The 18372-nt window shown below is 40.9% G+C and overlaps 1 protein-coding gene across 5 annotated transcripts in view; it reads right to left on the bottom strand.

The window, feature by feature from the left end:
* Positions 1 to 979: 979 nt before the first annotated feature.
* The window catches only part of HOXB3 (homeobox B3), a 33819-nt gene continuing 16426 nt past the window's right edge, over positions 980 to 18372 (bottom strand). For 4 of the 5 annotated variants that reach the window (XM_039516789.1, XM_039516791.1, XM_039516787.1 and 1 more), the window contains 3 exons: positions 10323 to 10385; positions 4503 to 5057; positions 980 to 3361 (listed from right to left, as the gene is read on the bottom strand). In XM_039516789.1, coding sequence (XP_039372723.1) covers positions 2598 to 3361; positions 4503 to 4938 — 1200 coding nt within the window. In that variant the 5' untranslated portion in view covers positions 4939 to 5057; positions 10323 to 10385 and the 3' untranslated portion in view covers positions 980 to 2597. Of the gene's footprint in view, positions 3362 to 4502; positions 5058 to 10322; positions 10386 to 12457; positions 12692 to 18372 lie in introns of those variants that run through there. The other variant, XM_039516792.1, reaches the window with a different exon arrangement.

Genomic DNA, 18372 nt, shown 5'->3' with positions numbered 1-18372 from the left:
ATGAACTGAAAATAATTGCTCGTGTAAAGTCTTCATTCGACCACATGTACATACATAAACACAACGTGTGTGTGTGGCCTAATCAAGAAGACTGTACAGACAGGCACTACACGCCGCTAATTAATAAATTTAAGCCATTGTTTCCAACCGAAATGATGTTAGTATTCAGTGCCTTTCCATCTTTATTTTTTCCCCTCTTCAAGAACAGTGTCAGGGTTTCAGTATCACCTTCCCTCTCAGATCTTTCTCCTTGCTTATTGGTTAGAGCAATGCAAATGGGGCGATTTTGTGTTGGACAGACAGTTTGTATCCCGTTCCAGCATCATAAAACTTTTATTGACCCACATCGCTTATAAAACAAGTTTTCTTAAGGCTCTGGAGCATAAAAGACAAATTATCCAGAGCATTATCTTCTATTTGCTTTTGCTCCTGCACATCTTTTCCCTCCCTCCTGCCTTTCCCTAGCAGTTTAACCCTATCACTGCATCTCTCTCCCAGCACCAAGGTTTTATTCGTCTGCTTCTTCAGTGATTTAATTTCACTTCAGTATTAAAATCCCTCTTTGCCTTTTTGTGATTAATCATTTTCCTTTGTTTTCATTTTAGGCCCAATGGTTGTGTCGTTCGGGTGACACGTGATCTCCTCTCTTTGTAACCTCAGAGGAGGACTGTGAACTTTAGTCTGCTTGGGAGAATTTTAAACAGGCTTCCAAGGGGCGAATGGGTGGGGTGAGGTGAGGGAAATAGAGACCAGCTATTAACTTTTTAATTAAATATTGTAGTCTAGGAACGTGTCAACGGTTTATAACCTGTGCTGTAAAACAAATAGGATTATAACCTGAGGGGTGCGCCATGGAGGAGAGAATATAGATATCCATCTATCTGTCTTTAGTCCCTGGGATATTTAAGCTTGTGTTTTGACTACTTGGTCTTTATTTTATTTTTTGCTTTTAGATCCGACTAATAGGACAAGATCCAAATTGATAACAGAAAGTTTATTCAAGAATTGTTCAACAGACAACCCTTAAGCAAGGAAATAAAATAACTACTATAGGAACAAAGAAAGATCTCCAAAGAGGAGGGGTGACGTGGGAGGGGATTAGCTATAGTTCTTCTAATTCAGGACTATACAATTACAGTCTGGATCTGCTCTCATGCCTCCAGTAGAACTAATTACATTATTCATAAGTACGAGGGTAACATAAAACTACTGGTCTTTCTAAATTACAATAACTAAAATAAGCTTGTTGTACAATGACAAGGAAACACAATGTCCTTTATAACAAGTCAATACTAAAAAAGTACAATTTGATTCTTTTTCTCATATAAATACATGATGTGGGGGATAAATAATACAAAAAAAAGGAAAAATATTTTAAACTGGCTATAACCAATAAATATATATGAATGTTCACCAGAACACACAGCTTTTGAAAGACGTCAGGATTTAGTGGACGAACGCCCTTCAAAGTTGTTTTATACCCATTCAATGTAAACTCTAAGTGCAACAAAGATGTCCAGACAAGCAAGCATTAGCAAATACCAAAGGTCCATTCACTTCTGCTTCTTTTGGAGGACATACCGTTTGTTCAAAAATACCCTGTTTTCACGTTAAGTCAAGAGAGAAGGAGGAACAAAATGTAGGATTTCTAAGTCTCAAGATTGCTTTTTTGTTCATGAACCCTAAACCAAAAACCGTGTAACCGAATGGAGACTTCACTCCATAAGAGGCAAAGGTTAAAAATATCCAGACCTGTCAACTTTATCTTCCTCTCTTTGGCCTCTTTAAAAATATATATATATATAAAAATCAGCTTTGTTGCAGAAATTTATTTCCAGAACCTTTGCAGCTCTTAAACCTATTTGAGGACCGTGTGAAGAGGAAGAGGCAGAAAGGTTAGATTTCCAAATGTTGGCAGATATGGATATTTTCAGCTGATAGGGTAGGGGAGGAATTACTCAGCAAAAAAAAGATGTTCTTCATCTCAAGAGTTAGACTGGAAAGGAAAAGGTAAGATTCTTTGGGGGGAGATTTGGAGGGTGTAGTTTTCTGTGAATCTGTTTAGATTAAAAAAAATGTATCTGTTCTTAATAGGCCAATTGTATAGATTTGGTGGGTTGACAGTATGCTGCCATTATCAATGTCCGAGGAATCTTTGTACTTATTTGTACCTTCTTTAAATATATCAGGTTGTTTTGGTTTTGTATCTTGCTAGATTTCCATAAAACTACCCCAAATATATTCAAAAGCATTTGTGTTGAAGCATTAGAAGGTATATCTATCTAGCGTTTAGATAGGTAGGTAGATTAGATTAGATAGTGAGGTGTGCATGGGGATAGATAGATAGATAGATCTTGCAAATAAATAGAATTAATCATCAGAAGTTGTGCCTAATGGGCTTAATAAAACCAGGAAAAGCCAGAAATTTCTCCACTTGAAGGGCTAACAAGACAGGCCACCAAACAAATATCTTAAGGGCTCAACACAAATGTTTCTGAACCAAATCCCACTGCGGATTCACTACCCCACTTCAGTGCTCCACCACATCCTCACGAGTCTGTCCTGCCCTGCCCCCACTCCTCCCTGCCCCCACCCTATCACAGGTGGGTGAGTTTGGGCGCCTCTTGGATTCGGCCCTGAGAAGAGGCGTGGTGCGTGGAAAGGTCTGTGTAGGTCGGGTGGGTCTCACATGGTCCATGGTGCTGGCTGGTTGGCATCTGTGGAGCCCCGTTGTAGTCCATGCTGGCAGAGTGGTGGTGTGGCAGGTGATTGAGGCCGTAAAGGGAGGGTCCCGAAGCAGGCAAAGAATCCACATAGCTGCTTCCAACGTATACAGGGCTGCCTGGCATATTGGGAGTCCCATATGTGCTCCCATTGCCCTGTAATATGTGGGGATCGTACTCCGGCGCGGTGTTGGCATACTTCTGTTGCGAGGGGCACCCTTTGATGGGGTTTTGGTAGTTAGTGGACATGGCATAGGCATTCTGGTGGGGCTTATTGAAGGAAGGAGGCGATGGGTCATCGTAGTTACTAGTCATGGTGTGCAAGGCATTCATAAATCCTGCTGAGGACTGCATGGACTGGGGCGGGCTGCCCGTTGGGGAGGGCCCCCCCGAAGAAGACCCCAGGCCTTTCGACTTCTGATCTTTTTTATACTTCATCCTCCGGTTCTGGAACCAGATCTTGATCTGCCTTTCGCTGAGGTTGAGCAGATTGGCCATCTCCACCCGGCGTGGCCTGCAAAGGTAGCGGTTGAAGTGGAATTCCTTCTCCAGCTCCACCAGCTGCGCGCTGGTGTAGGCAGTGCGGGCTCGTTTGGAGGCAGAAGACCCTGGAGGGCTTCTCTCGCCGCTGCAGCTTTCTACCGGCCCGAAATGAAATAAAAGATAATTACTTACATGCAGAAATTGAATGTACCGTTTCCTAATAAATCCTGTAACAGGCACGCGGACTTCAAAACCCCCACCCCCCACCCCTTTCACATTAGTCTGCACTCTATAATCATGTCATTTATTAAGAGTTCTGTTCTCCAAAGCTGCCCCTGCTTTATGAAAATTTGATCATGTCACGCAGAAAAGGATTCCAGGGCCATTTATTTAGGAGTCGATTATTTTCAGCAGATAATTTGGAGACAATAAAATTTGGCAGGGGGCAGGGTTTTGAAAAGCAAATTAATATAAACCCGTGTGCCAGCGATGTGTGTTTTGTGTTTTCATGTGTGTATATTTTATACCTACAGGCATATGTGTGTGTTTTGTATAAATGCGGGTGTGTATTTAATATATGTGATCACACACACGCATAGCCACACACGTATATGTGTGCCTTTAGTGTGCATGCATATATATAATTGCACTTATAGAATATATATGCATATATAACACAAATACTATATTAAAACATACACACACACACATATATAATAGACACGTGTATATCTGTTTATGTGTATGTATGTACAACTATATATGATGATATTATATATAAGAGCAATTCCCTGGTGTTCTTCTATCTATCTATCTATCTATCTATCTATCTATCTATCTATCTATCTATCTATCTATCTGTTAATCGATAAATAGATGGATAAGTAATATACTATGGAATGTCTTTAATATTGATAAATATGCTGCAATGGTTATACATATGCATTTATGAGTAACTACATGCATTCAATGCTTCAGCCACCTTTAGCTATGTACAATTTATTTGGTGCATTTTACTACAGTATTATGGCATTTAAAATAAATAAATACATAAATCACGTGTACCCAGCTAAATCTTCATAATGGGCCAAACCCGGTAGGCTTTATTCAGGCCAAACTCCCATTGAAATCACCAGGAGGTTTGCTTGAATAGCGATTGAATGACTTGGCTACTCCAACAATAGTCGTATTTTCAATGCATGTATTTTTCCACTTTCAGACAAGAACGTTCAGGCTGGTGGCTTCATTACCTCGCTGTTTAGGAAAGTGGGTGGTTACAAAAGCAGAACTTTATACCTGTGGTAGGGGAGCTGTTTTTCTGTTTGGAGTTTTGTCTCGATTCTTTCATCCAGGGGAAAATCTGTTTGGTGAGAGTTGCGTTTGAACTGAGATTGGATTTGCTGGGGGCAGTTTTACTGCTCCCTGACTGGCTATTGTTGTTGCTACTGTTGCTGTTGCTGACAGAGTTTGGGGGTGGTGAGACAGGTGGGGCTTGATGATTCTCCAGGGGCAAACTTGGACGCATGCAGCTTCCATTCAGGTCTTTACTTTTTGAATGTGGGGCAGTGTTGCCAAGAGATTGGAGGGAGCAGGCAGACCTCTGGTAGTCATTCTCCACGTGAGAAGAAGGCTGGAAAGACTGTTGAGGGGCATCATAACCAAACCCATTAGCACCCTGGTAGGAATAGCCTCCAAACAGCGTGGAACTGTCGTAGTATGTTGTTTTCTGCATCTCTGGGATTCCCAACAAATATTTTTACCGACTACCAGGGTCTTGAGACCCTTACGGAAGAACATTGGCACCCCAAGGTCACGTGACAATCCGTTTCCAGTTGTCTATTGGAAGCTGACCTGAAAGGTTAGAAGAAACACACAATGATAGTGGCCTGGCTATGAATCCATCTTAGGTCGTGAAAAGCACATGACATGAATAGGGTCCTACAGAACAGAGCTAACAGATGCTTTGAACAGATTTGTCCTGTGTTCCTCCTCCCAAGGCTCATCAACTATTTCAAAGTTTATTTTTCAAAGTCAATGCATTTTTTTCTGAACAGCATTGCACCGTGTATGTATAAATATGTCTAAGCACAGGTGATTTCATATGCATACATACATATAAACACACCCACATTAATATAATAAGAACAAGAACACAGAATGGATCACTGCAAACCACAAATATATCTCATGCCTTTTCACCCGCCATCATAATCCAGTCCATGCAATAAGCAGTTCCCAAGAATAAAAGAAAGAAGGTTATGATGTGCCCAGAAACGAAAGTTTGGAGGGTCAGATACTACAGAGTTCTGTTACTTTATGGTAGGACTGCTCCACGGAATGTTAGATTTTAAACCAAGAATGGCAAACAGTCTCTGTATTTTAGCCAGGTGAGGGTTTCTTGACTCATTTAGCTCGATTTGCTGCTTCCACAGTAACACACGTTGTCTTTGCAATTCTGGAGCAAATATTTTAAACAGATATCGGTCCATCCATTCAACAACAACAACAACAACCAAATAAACAAAACGTTTTTCCTTTGGCCTATTTGCCTATTGTGTTTAGGATACCCCTCAGTCCCATTTCTTTCAAATCTTGAATCTGGAACTGCCATTGACAAGAATTGCTTCCAAACCCAGTTTCATTGTGTTTGGGTTTGGTTTGTTTTCTTTAAAAAAAAAATTGTCACCAGGCCATTTGGTTCTAGCTTTCTATCCCTTTGACTTGTCATCATTCCCCCCCCCCTTTCTGTTTAGATTTGCTTTCCAATCCAAGCCCAAAAGTTCCACAAAGCCGGAAAAACAGCCTTCTCTACCTCCTTTTGCCCAAAGCACGAACTTTCTGTACCTGGGATGGGGGCAGAAAACCAAGAAGAATCGACACTGATCAGAAAATAATTTGGTGTCTGGGGGGATCAACCAAGCAGCAAATGTATTTCAAAAACCCGGGTGGATTTCCCCCATTCCTACTCACATTTTGCGAGGATGGATTTGTTTTGATATTTAGACCCATTTTTAAATGGAATGGTCTCACTTTTTAAAATAAACGGTATGTAAAGAAAGTCTAATGAGATGTTTTCAAAATACTAAAGCTTTAACACAATGCACCGATTTCCAATAAACAACACTCCGATTTTTCCTCCCCCGACTTGGGTGTGTTTGTGGTTATGTCAGCCTGCACTTCAAACAACACACTCTTCGCCAACACACACATGGAAGATTGATTTAGCTTTTTATACATCAACTCAATCCCGTCTACATTCCCAAATCTGTGCGATAGCTTCCGCGGAGATAGATTATTTATTTATTTTTGGCGACAAAGAGCCAACCCTAATTTTGCGGAGACTGAGTGGAGAGAGTGCTTGGGTTTTATTTCCTCGTCGTGATAAATATTAAAAAGTAGACTCCTCTACCCGAGCTGAAGAGCTGTGAATTAATTAACAACCAGCAGTACATTTATTATGACTAGGGTGGCTGATATTGACTAGGAGTGCAAAGAGGTGGAAATCTCTCCCAGGCCTTCCTGTTTTACACGGCTTTCCTTCTTCTTCTTCTTCTTCTTTTTTAATCTTCTATTTCTTCTTTTAAATGCCCAAGAGGCGTCTCAAAAGCAGCTAAAAAGAACAGCGGTGATTTTCAAAAAAATACATAAAATAATAGGACCGCCTTCTCTACCCCAAAAAACGAGGTTTGGAGCTTCAACAGAAGAGATTTGCTTTTGTAGGTCATCTCTCAACGCGTCACAAATGCCGGTCATTTATCTTCCCGAAGACGGCCGGAATCCTAATTATTTACTCCAAGGAATTGTGTTTTTTTTTAAATCTCAGGCAGAATAATAAATATTAGATTATATCATGTTCCAATTAACTATCGCAGGATCAACTCTGGTATGTTTCCCCACCGTCCAAGTTTCACTTTGCGAAGGATAACAACATTAAAGACACAACCCCCTGCCTGGGAACTTTTACTGGGAAAGATTTAGAGGCGATTGAAAAAAAACCAACAGTGAATATCTAGATGGAGAAGGAAAGGGGATCTATGTCAAAAGGTTCGTAGGAAGATTGGGGGAGAGGATAGGAACAGATCTAAGCCTATTTATTTCCCTTTAAAGCGATTCCCTCCATGTTGGAAATCCTAAATTCACAACCTGACTCTGTTTAGGAAGAAGAGCGGCTCATTTCTCCTCTCCCCCGCCTAAGGTATATTTCACAGACCACGCAAAAGACAGAATAAATCCATTTTTAGTTTAAAATAAGAAAGCTACCGACATGCCCCTTAACAATAGGCTGGTGCTGAGAGGCACCTCAAATTCCAGCGACTGCCTTGCGGTGAATATGCCTGGAAAATAGAGACACATTCCTAAAATTTCCCTTCCCCCCCATCATCATCACCCCCAAGCAGAACCCCCCAGTTGAAAAGCAGGGGGGAAAGAAAGGCCCCTGGATGAGGGCTGCAAAACAGTCGCTGCGTGGAAGGAAGCTTAAAGCTTGTGAACTCTTCTTGAACCGAGATTGGAGTCATATGGTCATAAATCATTGGGACATAGACTCCGCCATTCACAAAGTGAAAGCCTATTTGAGTCCAGCTTACCTTAGTCTCTGACGAGCAAAGCACAGGCAGACATAATATATTTTCACATCCAGCACCAAAGCAATCAATAAGCAAGGGGATGCCACCCTCTCCCTTTAAAAAAAATGGTAAAGGGATAGATAGATAGAAGTGTGTGAGTGTGCGTGGAGGAAAAAAAAGAAAAATCCTGTAATAAAGCCAAAGGAGAGGGTTAAACCAGTGTAGCTTTCGGTTACGGCTGCTCAAATTCTCTCTCCCTCCCTCTCTCTCTCTTCGTTTGGGGAAGAAGAAGGAGAAAAAAAAGCAAGATCTTTACAGCTTCCAAGATGTGTAGAAAAGCTCAGGGCTCTGCATGGACAAACCCTGAGATTCTACTTGCCCTATAGACTGGTACGCCCTGCTCACTGATAACAATGGCCACGGCAGAGGGGAAGAAGGGAAGGAGGGAAAAAAGGGAAAGAAAGAAAAGCTTGAACGCGAAACCTTTAACTAGGCACGGCTTGGCTAGGATTAAAAATAATAATAGTCATAATAATGTGCCGGGGTAGAGAGGGGTGGGGGTGAGGAGGCGAGGGGGGGTGTGTGAAATAAAGCTAGGTGGTATTTAAAAAAAAATAATCAAGATTTGCTTTGGAGCGCTGGGCAAAGCCAACAGCCTCCCAAACAGCGTCACTAGTGAAAAATTATGCTAATTGCAGACGTGGTGGACCGAGGCCTAGACAGAAAGATAGCAAAGCTTTCCTTTGATTCACGTGTTTAACAATTAGGTGTCAATTTATGTTAATAAACCCTTTCAACATAGTCATACTCCTCCCCCCCCCACCCTTTCACAGTTAGAACCGTCTTTCTTGCAATAACCGCTGCATATATTTTGTCTCTCCCTCCAACTGGATTTGTCTCCTGTTAAGAATCCCTAATATGAAATAATTATGACATATACTTTTGGGGGGAGGAGGGGAGGGAAGTGGGGGGGTCTGATCAGCCAGCCAGCCAGGGACTGATTTTTTTTTTTAAGGGAGTGGAGACCGGTGGGGGAAAGGGAGGGGGATGACAAAAGGACGAATCCGTTGTGTTGATGCAACTCAAAGCCTACAGCCGCGGGGAACTTTAATATTAAGTCTGCGTGTCAAAGTTCTCTGGCTGGTGGCTACATGATCCCCCACCTACTGTAGGTTGGTGGAGGGGAGGAGGTGGAATTTGCACTTCTAAAGGGGCCAGAGAGTAAAATCACAGAGGAAAGGCACATTCAGGGAGGGAGTAGAACAATAAAGATTTGTATTAATGATGATGATGATGATGATGCCAGACGCTGCTGTTAGCGCTAGGCAAGAGTTATGCCTCCTGGTGCGCGCACACTACCGCTGTTAGCGGAAACTTCCCCCGGTGCGTTTTGGTGAAGGTGCAGGGAACGGAAGCGTCGCAAAGGGAGCGTGGGAGGAAGACAGGGCAAAGAATTTAGGTGTCTGCACTTTTTTTTCCCCCTTCCCCTGCTGTTATTGTTCCAGATTGCAATGATTTTTCTCGCCTTTAATTCTTGCCCACAACCCCTTTGGGTTAAGTGCTGACTGGGGAATTTAACCGGAGTGGCCACAAAAGCTCTTTGGATCCCGCTCGGAAGGTGTGTCCACTGGTCCCGTTTGCATCACTCTTCCGCACCTTTTGACGAGTGTCCATTGAAAATAAAGAGTTTACTTTTGCAACCACTTACTTGCGGGATGTGTCTGGCGGGAAAGACTTGCAAGGTGCTAGCTAGAGACTTACTAGGGGGCATCGTGTTTCCAGCTATTGTTCTAACATCAGTTTTCAAACCTGTGTCGTGAGGGGGTTCCCCCGTGTAATTGAAATATCGTCTCATTTTTCACTGAGATTGTTTTTCCTTCTGACTTTTTATGAACGACTTGGACACACATCTTCAACTACAGGAGATGTTGGCACGCCAGGGTTACAGAGCGGCATGGAGGAGACACGAATAGGATTCATGGATTATTCTTTTAAAAAGACCCTTGCAACACTCAATAGATTTTCGCAAATGGGACCTCAAGGGCTTGTGATCGAATATCTAGAATATCCGAGGTACCGTGGACTCTGCAAAGAACTTTTCTGAAGTACCAACTTTGTGTTCTTTTTTAAATGACTGGAGAATTTTAAAAAATCATAAAACCATAGCTGCATTTCTATACACTGAGTGTCTTGTAAGTAGCGATTAGGTTCCATATCACCTTTTATTTCCACCTATACGTTTTGTGTTGTTTTAAAAAGTGACTGTATTAGCCCAAATTTTGCAGTCCTGGTCATTTTAGACGTCCCTTCAAAGGGAATACGAAAATATGTTCCATTTAAAATGTCCACCCAAAATTATAACCATAAATCACAAAGTTTAAAGACAAGCAGGTAGCAAAACGAAAACACTCCACAGAAAGTTAAGGCAAGAATCGTCCTTATAAATGTAGTGAAAGGAAAACAAAGTCCTCTCTTTAAAAAAAAAAGAGTGATTTCTGGTTCTAAGATGTTTATTTTCTAACGACCACGCATCGTGTTTAATAACACTCACCAATTCTCCGTTGTCTGGTCCAGCACAAATGAGACAGCGCAGCAGTTTGAGAAAGAAAGAGAACTGTAAAACAGAAAAATGACAAAACTTCCATCACAACCGGCATGGGAAATCGGACTTATTACACAGAGAACTCTTCCAGTGGTAATGGTGGGAAAACATTTCTAATGGACAAAAATTAAATTAAAAAAAAATCCATTGCTCTGTCTGAGGTATTTTCTCAACAATGTAACTAAAGAAGACATTTCATCAGAGTTTTAGCATTTTCCGAAAGTTGTTTATACACACACACACACACAAGTACCATCAAGATGAAGGATTGATATCATGCAGACATGTATTTTTTAAAAATAATTGGACCCTCAAACATTTGGATATCACTTGCTCATTGAAAATGGTCTTTGAGGGAAATTATTTATCAGTTGTATCTATTCAAGCTTTGCATTAGAATAGTTATCAGTAGAAATTATCTGTAGTAAAATGCAAATGTATTTTCCTGTTGGTGAATTTTGGTTTTAAATAAATAATACTACTACCAATAAAAACTGTGAGCTGTTTTGCAATCCATCATTTACCTCTTTTTATTGTTTTTAGTTCAAGGCGGTTGGTAAGTCCGGGTTAAGGGCATTTTAAAAATGAAATGTATCGTGTTAATTAGGTAAAGCGGTAGGAAAGCCTTGTGGAAACCGCCAGACGATTTTACTAGGAGACAACAAAAGCTTAAATATTTACAGTTCATCTTTTCCTATGTAGCCAATTTGCTCACTGTCTTGAATGATCCTCATTAAAAAAAAAGTAGATGTTTTATGTTATATGTGGGTAACATTTACACAAAAGTTATTCAATAAAAGGATTAACGATACCAGCTTAAACCTCTTTAAAACTACACCGAGATTTATCACTGAAACCTTGACACGATTTGATTCAGAAAGAAAGAAGGGGGAAAATCTCATTTAAAATTATTTTCGTTTTGGGAAACATTCCCTCGCTTTAATAATCTTGTTTCCGTTCTGTCTGTTGGTGTTATTAATCTCAAATCAAATGTTCCTCCCCCACCCTACCCTTCTTGTGACAACATTCCTGTAACATAAATCACACATCAGTCTGACCTCTCTCTGGTCTGCGGCCTATAGCCATAATTTATTATGATGATGATTATTATTACACACACACACACATTTTAATACACAACATTGGCTATATTCCATTGACATCACAGCCTTACCAGGTTAACTTGGGTTTTTAATTCCCTCTGTAGATTATAAATAAAGATACAGGAAACCCCACCGCCCTTTATGTGGTATGAACCCCAGCGCACCAAATATGTCGCTATAGAAGTTCCACCCACATTGGGGCCTGGAAGAAAGGGAAGTGGAGGTGGGGGCTGAACAAAAGGAGGTGGAGAGAGGAGGAAAATAGCATTTATTTGGCATGACTAGAGAAGGCAGGGGAAAATAGAAACAAAATAAATAAAGACTCCGAGAAAGATTTTCAGTAACTCCAGCAAAAGGGTTTTTTGCTACATTTGGAGGGATCCGGATTAAAAATAAAATCACTACCCTTCACTCCTTCCCTCTTCCCCTCCCTGCCAACAGTAGGCTCATGCATTATGTATCATTATTAAAAGATATTAGTGGTGAATTATGGGTATTTTCAAATTAGGCACTATAATCTTAATAGGAACATTTATCTTTCTCAGATAGATAGATAGATAGATAGATAAGCAAGCCTGCAAGACTGGTCACTATCCACTTCCGTTTCCTTGTATTTACTTTGTAACAGTTAGGATGTCAGTATCCGAATTATGGAGGCCAACCCACCTACTCTCATAAGAAGGTGAGGGGTAGGAATGCTAAAATTGAGGAGGGATGGATTACAGAGACTCGAAAAAGTCTCTCTCTCTCTCTCTCTCTCTCTCTCTCTCACACACACACACACACACACACACACACACACACACACACACACACACACACACACACACACACACACACACACACACACACACACACACACAAAGTCTTAACAGAAGCCAGCTCCGGATAAGAAATCAAAATGAAACGGAGAGTGTGGTGTCTTTGAGAGATTAGCTCTCTTTCTCTCCATGACCTTTGCTTACAAGAGTAATAACTCACCGGGTTAATGATCAACCAGCGGAAGTGCTTTTGAATTACCCCCTAAATACAAAACAACAACAAAACCCGGGCTCCCACTATTCCTGGCTGTTTTTTTTCACCCCCCGAATTCCTCTCCTCTTCTGTAAATGCTCTGGTCGCCAAAAGTCTTTCGTCCACACATGTTGCTATACTGTATTTTTGTTTCTTTAGGAGTGGGGGAAGGGTTAGGGCGCTGTAAATAGTTATTTAGGAAGCCAGTGACCAGCGAGACTAGAGAGGACAGGAGCCCTCTCCACATACACCCCCCCTTTTCTAAATGCCAAAATAATGACTTGAATTATGCGCTCACGTGACTGGTAGACGTCAACCTTTTACCCATTCTATACAGAATTGTTAAATGAACTCCCCCCACACAGCGTCCCCCCCCCCCATTCCAGTGAATTCTCTAAACTTAGTTGCCAGCGGTCGCTTTCTTTTTCCCCACCTCCTCAGTCATTCCCCTCAGATATTTTGTTTTGATTTTGTTGTTGTTGTTGTTCGGTCCTCTAAGCAGAGGAGGGAAACGGAGGTGCGAAGTCTTTGCCAAAACCACAAGCTTGCAAAGTCTCAGCTCCCGAGCCAAATGCCGGAAGAGGTGGAAGGAACTAGAGGGGAAAGAAAGAGAGAAAGAAAGAAAGAGGATGGCTGAAGGAAGAGGATTGCTCCGCTCCGAGCAACACCAACTGAAATCTCTGAAGACCTCAGCTTTGAATCTGCTGCTGATAACCTGCTCCTGCACTTTACTAGACAGAGACGCTGTGGGTTGGGGTGGCGGCTGGAGCAGTTAGCCACCCACGCTCCCTCTCTTAACCGAGTGGATTTACAGTGAAAGCCTTTCTCGACCCCTGGAAAGAGGACGCGTGTTCCATTGCGGTAGATTCACCACTGGCTGCCCGCACGATCTGCTGCTTATGGGCTATCCAGATTTCACGTCACTTAAAAAAAAAATCTGGAGAGAAAATGAGGACATATTTTTTTCCTCTTGAAAGGACTCCTGGATAGCATCCAATATCTATTGACTTGGCAGTTTCTGTTATAAAATGAAGACATTCCATTACTTTATAGCTACATTCCTCTGAATTAAAAAAAAAAGAAGAAAGCGTGATGCGGGGCGGGGGATGGGTGGGAAGGAGGGATGCACAAGGGATCCATTTTACCTGCCTTCATTTGATGTCACATACAGATAGGTAGCAATTTCTGAGGGAGGAATGTCAGAGAAAAAAGAGAGAGAGAGAGTTATGTTCAGGAATCATATTTCTGGGTCTCTATGTGTTTGTATAGTGTGTTGTCTAACTAGATACAATGAGAATATATTCTCGTTTGTCAATCTCATGTTGTAATGCTTTTATTGTATACTACAAATGCACTATATAAATACACGAACTTGTATAGCATACTGTAGCTGTTGTATAATTAGATACAATGAGAACATATTTTCATTTTACATTCTCATTGTATAGTGTATTTATTACATACTACAAATACACTATCTAAGCACACATAGTAGACACAAAGCATGTAAATGTACATATTAACATGCATATATATGTATATATAACATGCATAGTACACACATAGCATGACCAGTGATCCATATAGATAGATCAATCGATCACTGGCTGTGCTAAAATACTGTAATATTGTAAGGGTCTTTGGTCTCTCATATTCATCAACATATCAAAAGGCTATCATCTATAACCGTCTCTTAGTGCAGTAAATAGTTAATTTTTAATTAGAGGAGAAAGAATTCGGAACGATAATGTTTAAGAGGGTTTCCATGTCGTTATTGTGGGAGATACTTAGCTGGAATTCGGCACTTTAGATTCTAGTTCTGTTTTAAAATCTGCTCTAGCTCATGCATGCTTAGCAATGAAATGACTACAAACACTTGTAATTTGGAAAGCAACAACGTCACTCCCAGTGATGTTTAGCACAAATGTAAGGCCCCTGGATCTGGCTATAATCTCTCTCTCTCTCACACACACACACTCTCTCTCTCTCACACACACACAAGATCCAGACAAAACCATACTTTAAGGCCGACTCTCTGAAGAAACCCATTTCTCTTCGGAGGGACCATCAAACCAGAATAATCCGATCGGTAGTGTTTCTGTGACTGAAAATTGCTCAGATGACTCATTACGATTTGATCCTTACAAAAGCAAGAAAAATAAGCCCCCCCCCAAATTTGTAATGAGTTTGTCGTGAAAGTGGTGCTGGGAATGAAATCCAAATCAACAGATACAGTCGCACCAATACATCTATTTCAACTACACAGAGAGAGAGTTGGAATTTCAAAAATCGTCCATTAATATCAATTTACTTCAATGAAAACTTTGGTTCTTCATGAAGTTGATGATTTATGATAAAATCAATTAAATTACGGTCATTTAGGGCCTTGTGGTTCCCCTCAGATTTTATTCGCCACCAGACCACGCGCTTGGTTAAAAAAAAAATTCAAGTGTAGCTGGAGGGGAGTAAAGATAATTCTGGAGCTGAGGAAATTTAATGCAAAGCAATTTTCAGCAAAAAATCCGGCGCTTGCGTAGCTCTCTGCCAATATACACGGATTTGCCTCGGGAAATATTAGACATTGAGTCTAAACTTTTCCGGTTTTACAATGTGCGGGGGCATTTTTATAGCTAACAATTTGTCCCAGGCACTGAGTTATTATCAAAGTACAAAAGGATACAAACAAAACCCAGCCAAACTGAACAGGGAGCACATTTTAAAAAAAAGGAATTTCAAATTTAATCCAATTTGTCTTTCTGGTTTCCACATAAACTTCGTTTTGTTGCAACTCGCTCTTAAAATACACATCGGACCTTAACAAAGAGACCAATTCTTCCGACTCTGAGCCCCAGAATGAATGAGGAAACAGCGCTAGTAAATATTGGGTCATATATTCCAGCATGAATCATTTTCTTTTCCCGCCCCTGCTTTTAAAATGGAGGCCATTGAAGAAATTACATTTCCAAAATAAATCTTTATTATGGATTCTCCAAAACCCCGAACAGATCGGGAACTCCTTCCATGGTCTGAAAACATTTTAACTCTTCTGATATAAAAAGTTGAAGCCTCTTATACTCACCCATCCCACCAAAATAAACTGGTCAGCTAACGGGGAAAACAAGGAAACTAACCAGATGTTTGTTAATCACATCTGGCAAATAAAAGCAGAATTTGAGGGGCGTGGGGAGGGAATCCACTATCAGCATAGAGGAATTTTTAGAAGACATGGGCTTCCAGGAAAAGACTTGTAATTAGGAGCTGCTCCAAGTAAACAAAACTTCTGAGGGCCATAAATCACGCTCACATACATTCTTCAGTTTAACACCCCGCTTTTCCAAAGCCGCGTTTGTAGTTTCTTTTTTCAAACAGCGGAGAGGTGCTAACGCTTTAACAAATGTGTCCCAGGGAAACCAAGCTGGGAAACACGGACTTTAAAGAAAGCTTCTGTATCCCATCTAGGCATGAACCACGCACGATGATTTATATATATATATAATTATTATTATTATTATTATTATTATTATTTTTGCCCATCTTCAACTTCCCTGGCTATGTTTCCGAGAGATCAGTCTTATTAGGGAAAGTCAGCTATAGTTCACGTTGACCAGTGGAGAAGTCTCTAGCCTGTCAAAGCTTTGGGGGCGATTAATTATATCTCAGAGCGCTGGAATTCGCAGAGTACAGAAAGGCAAAGTTGCATCAATTCCCCCCCCCCTTACCTGTGTTAGCTCGCCACGAAGGACTTCAGGAAGAAGGAGAGAAGGGGGGAAATCGGCTGCTGCAAGGATCTGAACTGAAGCAAGCAAATTAAAGAGAAGAAAAGAAACCACTTTATTGTACCCCAGTGGATCTTGCTGAGAGCTTTGTCGGACGGATTTCTCTCCCTTCCTCCTCCTTTCCCCCCCACCCAAAGATGCTTTGATTTTTGGACTCACTCGTTTCGAACGGAACTGCCTTGACTGAAGAAAAACCTTCCAAAAGCGCGTTAAGTGTTGCAAGGATGCAGATCCCTTTCTAGGATGCCCAGAGATACTGGGAGGGGTGGGGGAGCGCGGGTCGTGTACTTATTTTCCCCGCTGTAGGGGGGAAAAAAATCCCTGGCACCTCTCTGAAAAGCTATTTCTCTTTATAAAGACTTAAAATGTTGCAAGACGGGCATAATACTGAGTGACAAGAGGTGCCGGAGAGAGGAGAACCAAATGGATTCTGGTTTTAGAGGCCAGTAGGAATTGGCCAGTCTTCAATGTCAAGATTCAAAATTGGTTCCATATGTCCCGACACACACACACACTCACACACACACAAAGTTAAGCAATACATTCGGCATTTAAAAAAAAATAGAGATGTGTCATTGCGAGCCTTTTAAATATTTGTGAATTTCAACTTAGCCTGTCAACTTTGGAGTTTAATCACAGAGACTGCGAAGTAATAGGAGTCAATGGACATGATCCTGTAGGGTATTTTTAACCTGACCTAAAATTGAAGAGTGAACAAAAAATCTGTCTGAAGGGTGAGAGGGGTAAGGTTTGCCATTCCCTTCTCATAGGAGGGAATTCTCCTTATCGATTGTTTTGTGTTGTTTTAAAATCATGGAGATTCTGAGCCTGCCATCACTGGCCTAATGGAATCACCTCCGTGGACCGAATGGGAAAACATCCATTTGACTTCAGTGGGCTTTGGGGATCCCTGAGTGTTGATGTGTTTCGGCTATTGAGAATGGAAAGGCCTGGGTTAATTTTCAGGAAAGGACAAAAGTTGCCTATTAAAATGTCATGACACAGCTGGCCATTTGACTTGCCAGAGTCTCCCTTCAGAAACTGCTGGCTGAGAGCTGGCAACTCCTATTGATTCCATCGGTGCAATTGCGTTTGGAGAGAATTTAACCCTGTTTTTTTTTGGTCTCGTTCTTTTCCCATCTCTATAGATACTTCTGCCAATAAGGGCTGACGTCTTGGATTTAACCCCAAATATTAAATGTTATTGAATGAAAATTCCTCATTTAGCCCCTCTCTGTCTTTAAACAAAAAGGAATCAACCCCTTCTGATTTATGGCTCTGGTTTTCTGAAATAGCACCTGATTTGGTTTATCGCAGTCAAGTGTTGAAATGTGGTTATTAGCCCCTTTAAAAAAAACACCCACCCGGAACTTCAAAGGACCCCATCATTATATCCAACCCTTTGCCAATGTAACAGAAAGCAAAGGGCTTCTTTCCCTTTGTCTTTTCTCGAAATAAATCTCCTTCCAATCCCTTTTTACACAGAAATGTATCAGCTGATTTGCAATGGAGAGCCCTATGGCGATCGGCGGTTTTTAAGGCCTGTATAGCATATACTTATTTCGGACATTAATTGTGTTTTTTCCCTCTGATTGTATGTTTGTTTGTTTGTTGTTTCTTTTTCTTCTTTTAGACAATACGATTTGTTGAAATAATTCATTCGCTTTGACAAGGCTACACTTATCGGTGTGGCTGGCGGGTATTTTAACAAACAATGGTCATCTTGTATTTACAATGTCATATCAATCTCTTGTTAAACCCTTTTGTTTTGAAATGACCAACCGGAATAAATGTATGACCCATGAATGCTTCCTGAATCTTACGTATTTTAAAACAGAAAATGGACAATGTATAAGGAATACGAGTTATAATATTGTATACTGGATATACATTGTTCATATATTGAGACCTCATCTATTGAGTCTACAGGCTTATGTACTGACTGCGGGTATTACCCTGTTCTATATTACCTACTGGCCTCCTTACATAGCAGTTCCAAAGAGTCCTATCCTTCCATCATTCTTTAATCTTACATAACACTCTTTTACAGCCTGCACTACATTATGAACTAAGGTGCTGTTGAACTTATATTGTCCACCTTAATAG

This window comes from Mauremys reevesii, linkage group 27 (genome assembly GCF_016161935.1).
Source record: "Mauremys reevesii isolate NIE-2019 linkage group 27, ASM1616193v1, whole genome shotgun sequence".
Lineage (NCBI taxonomy): Eukaryota > Metazoa > Chordata > Testudines > Geoemydidae > Mauremys > Mauremys reevesii.
The sequence above is the reverse complement of the archived record's forward strand: the minus strand, read 5'-3'. Positions and strand labels throughout refer to the sequence as shown.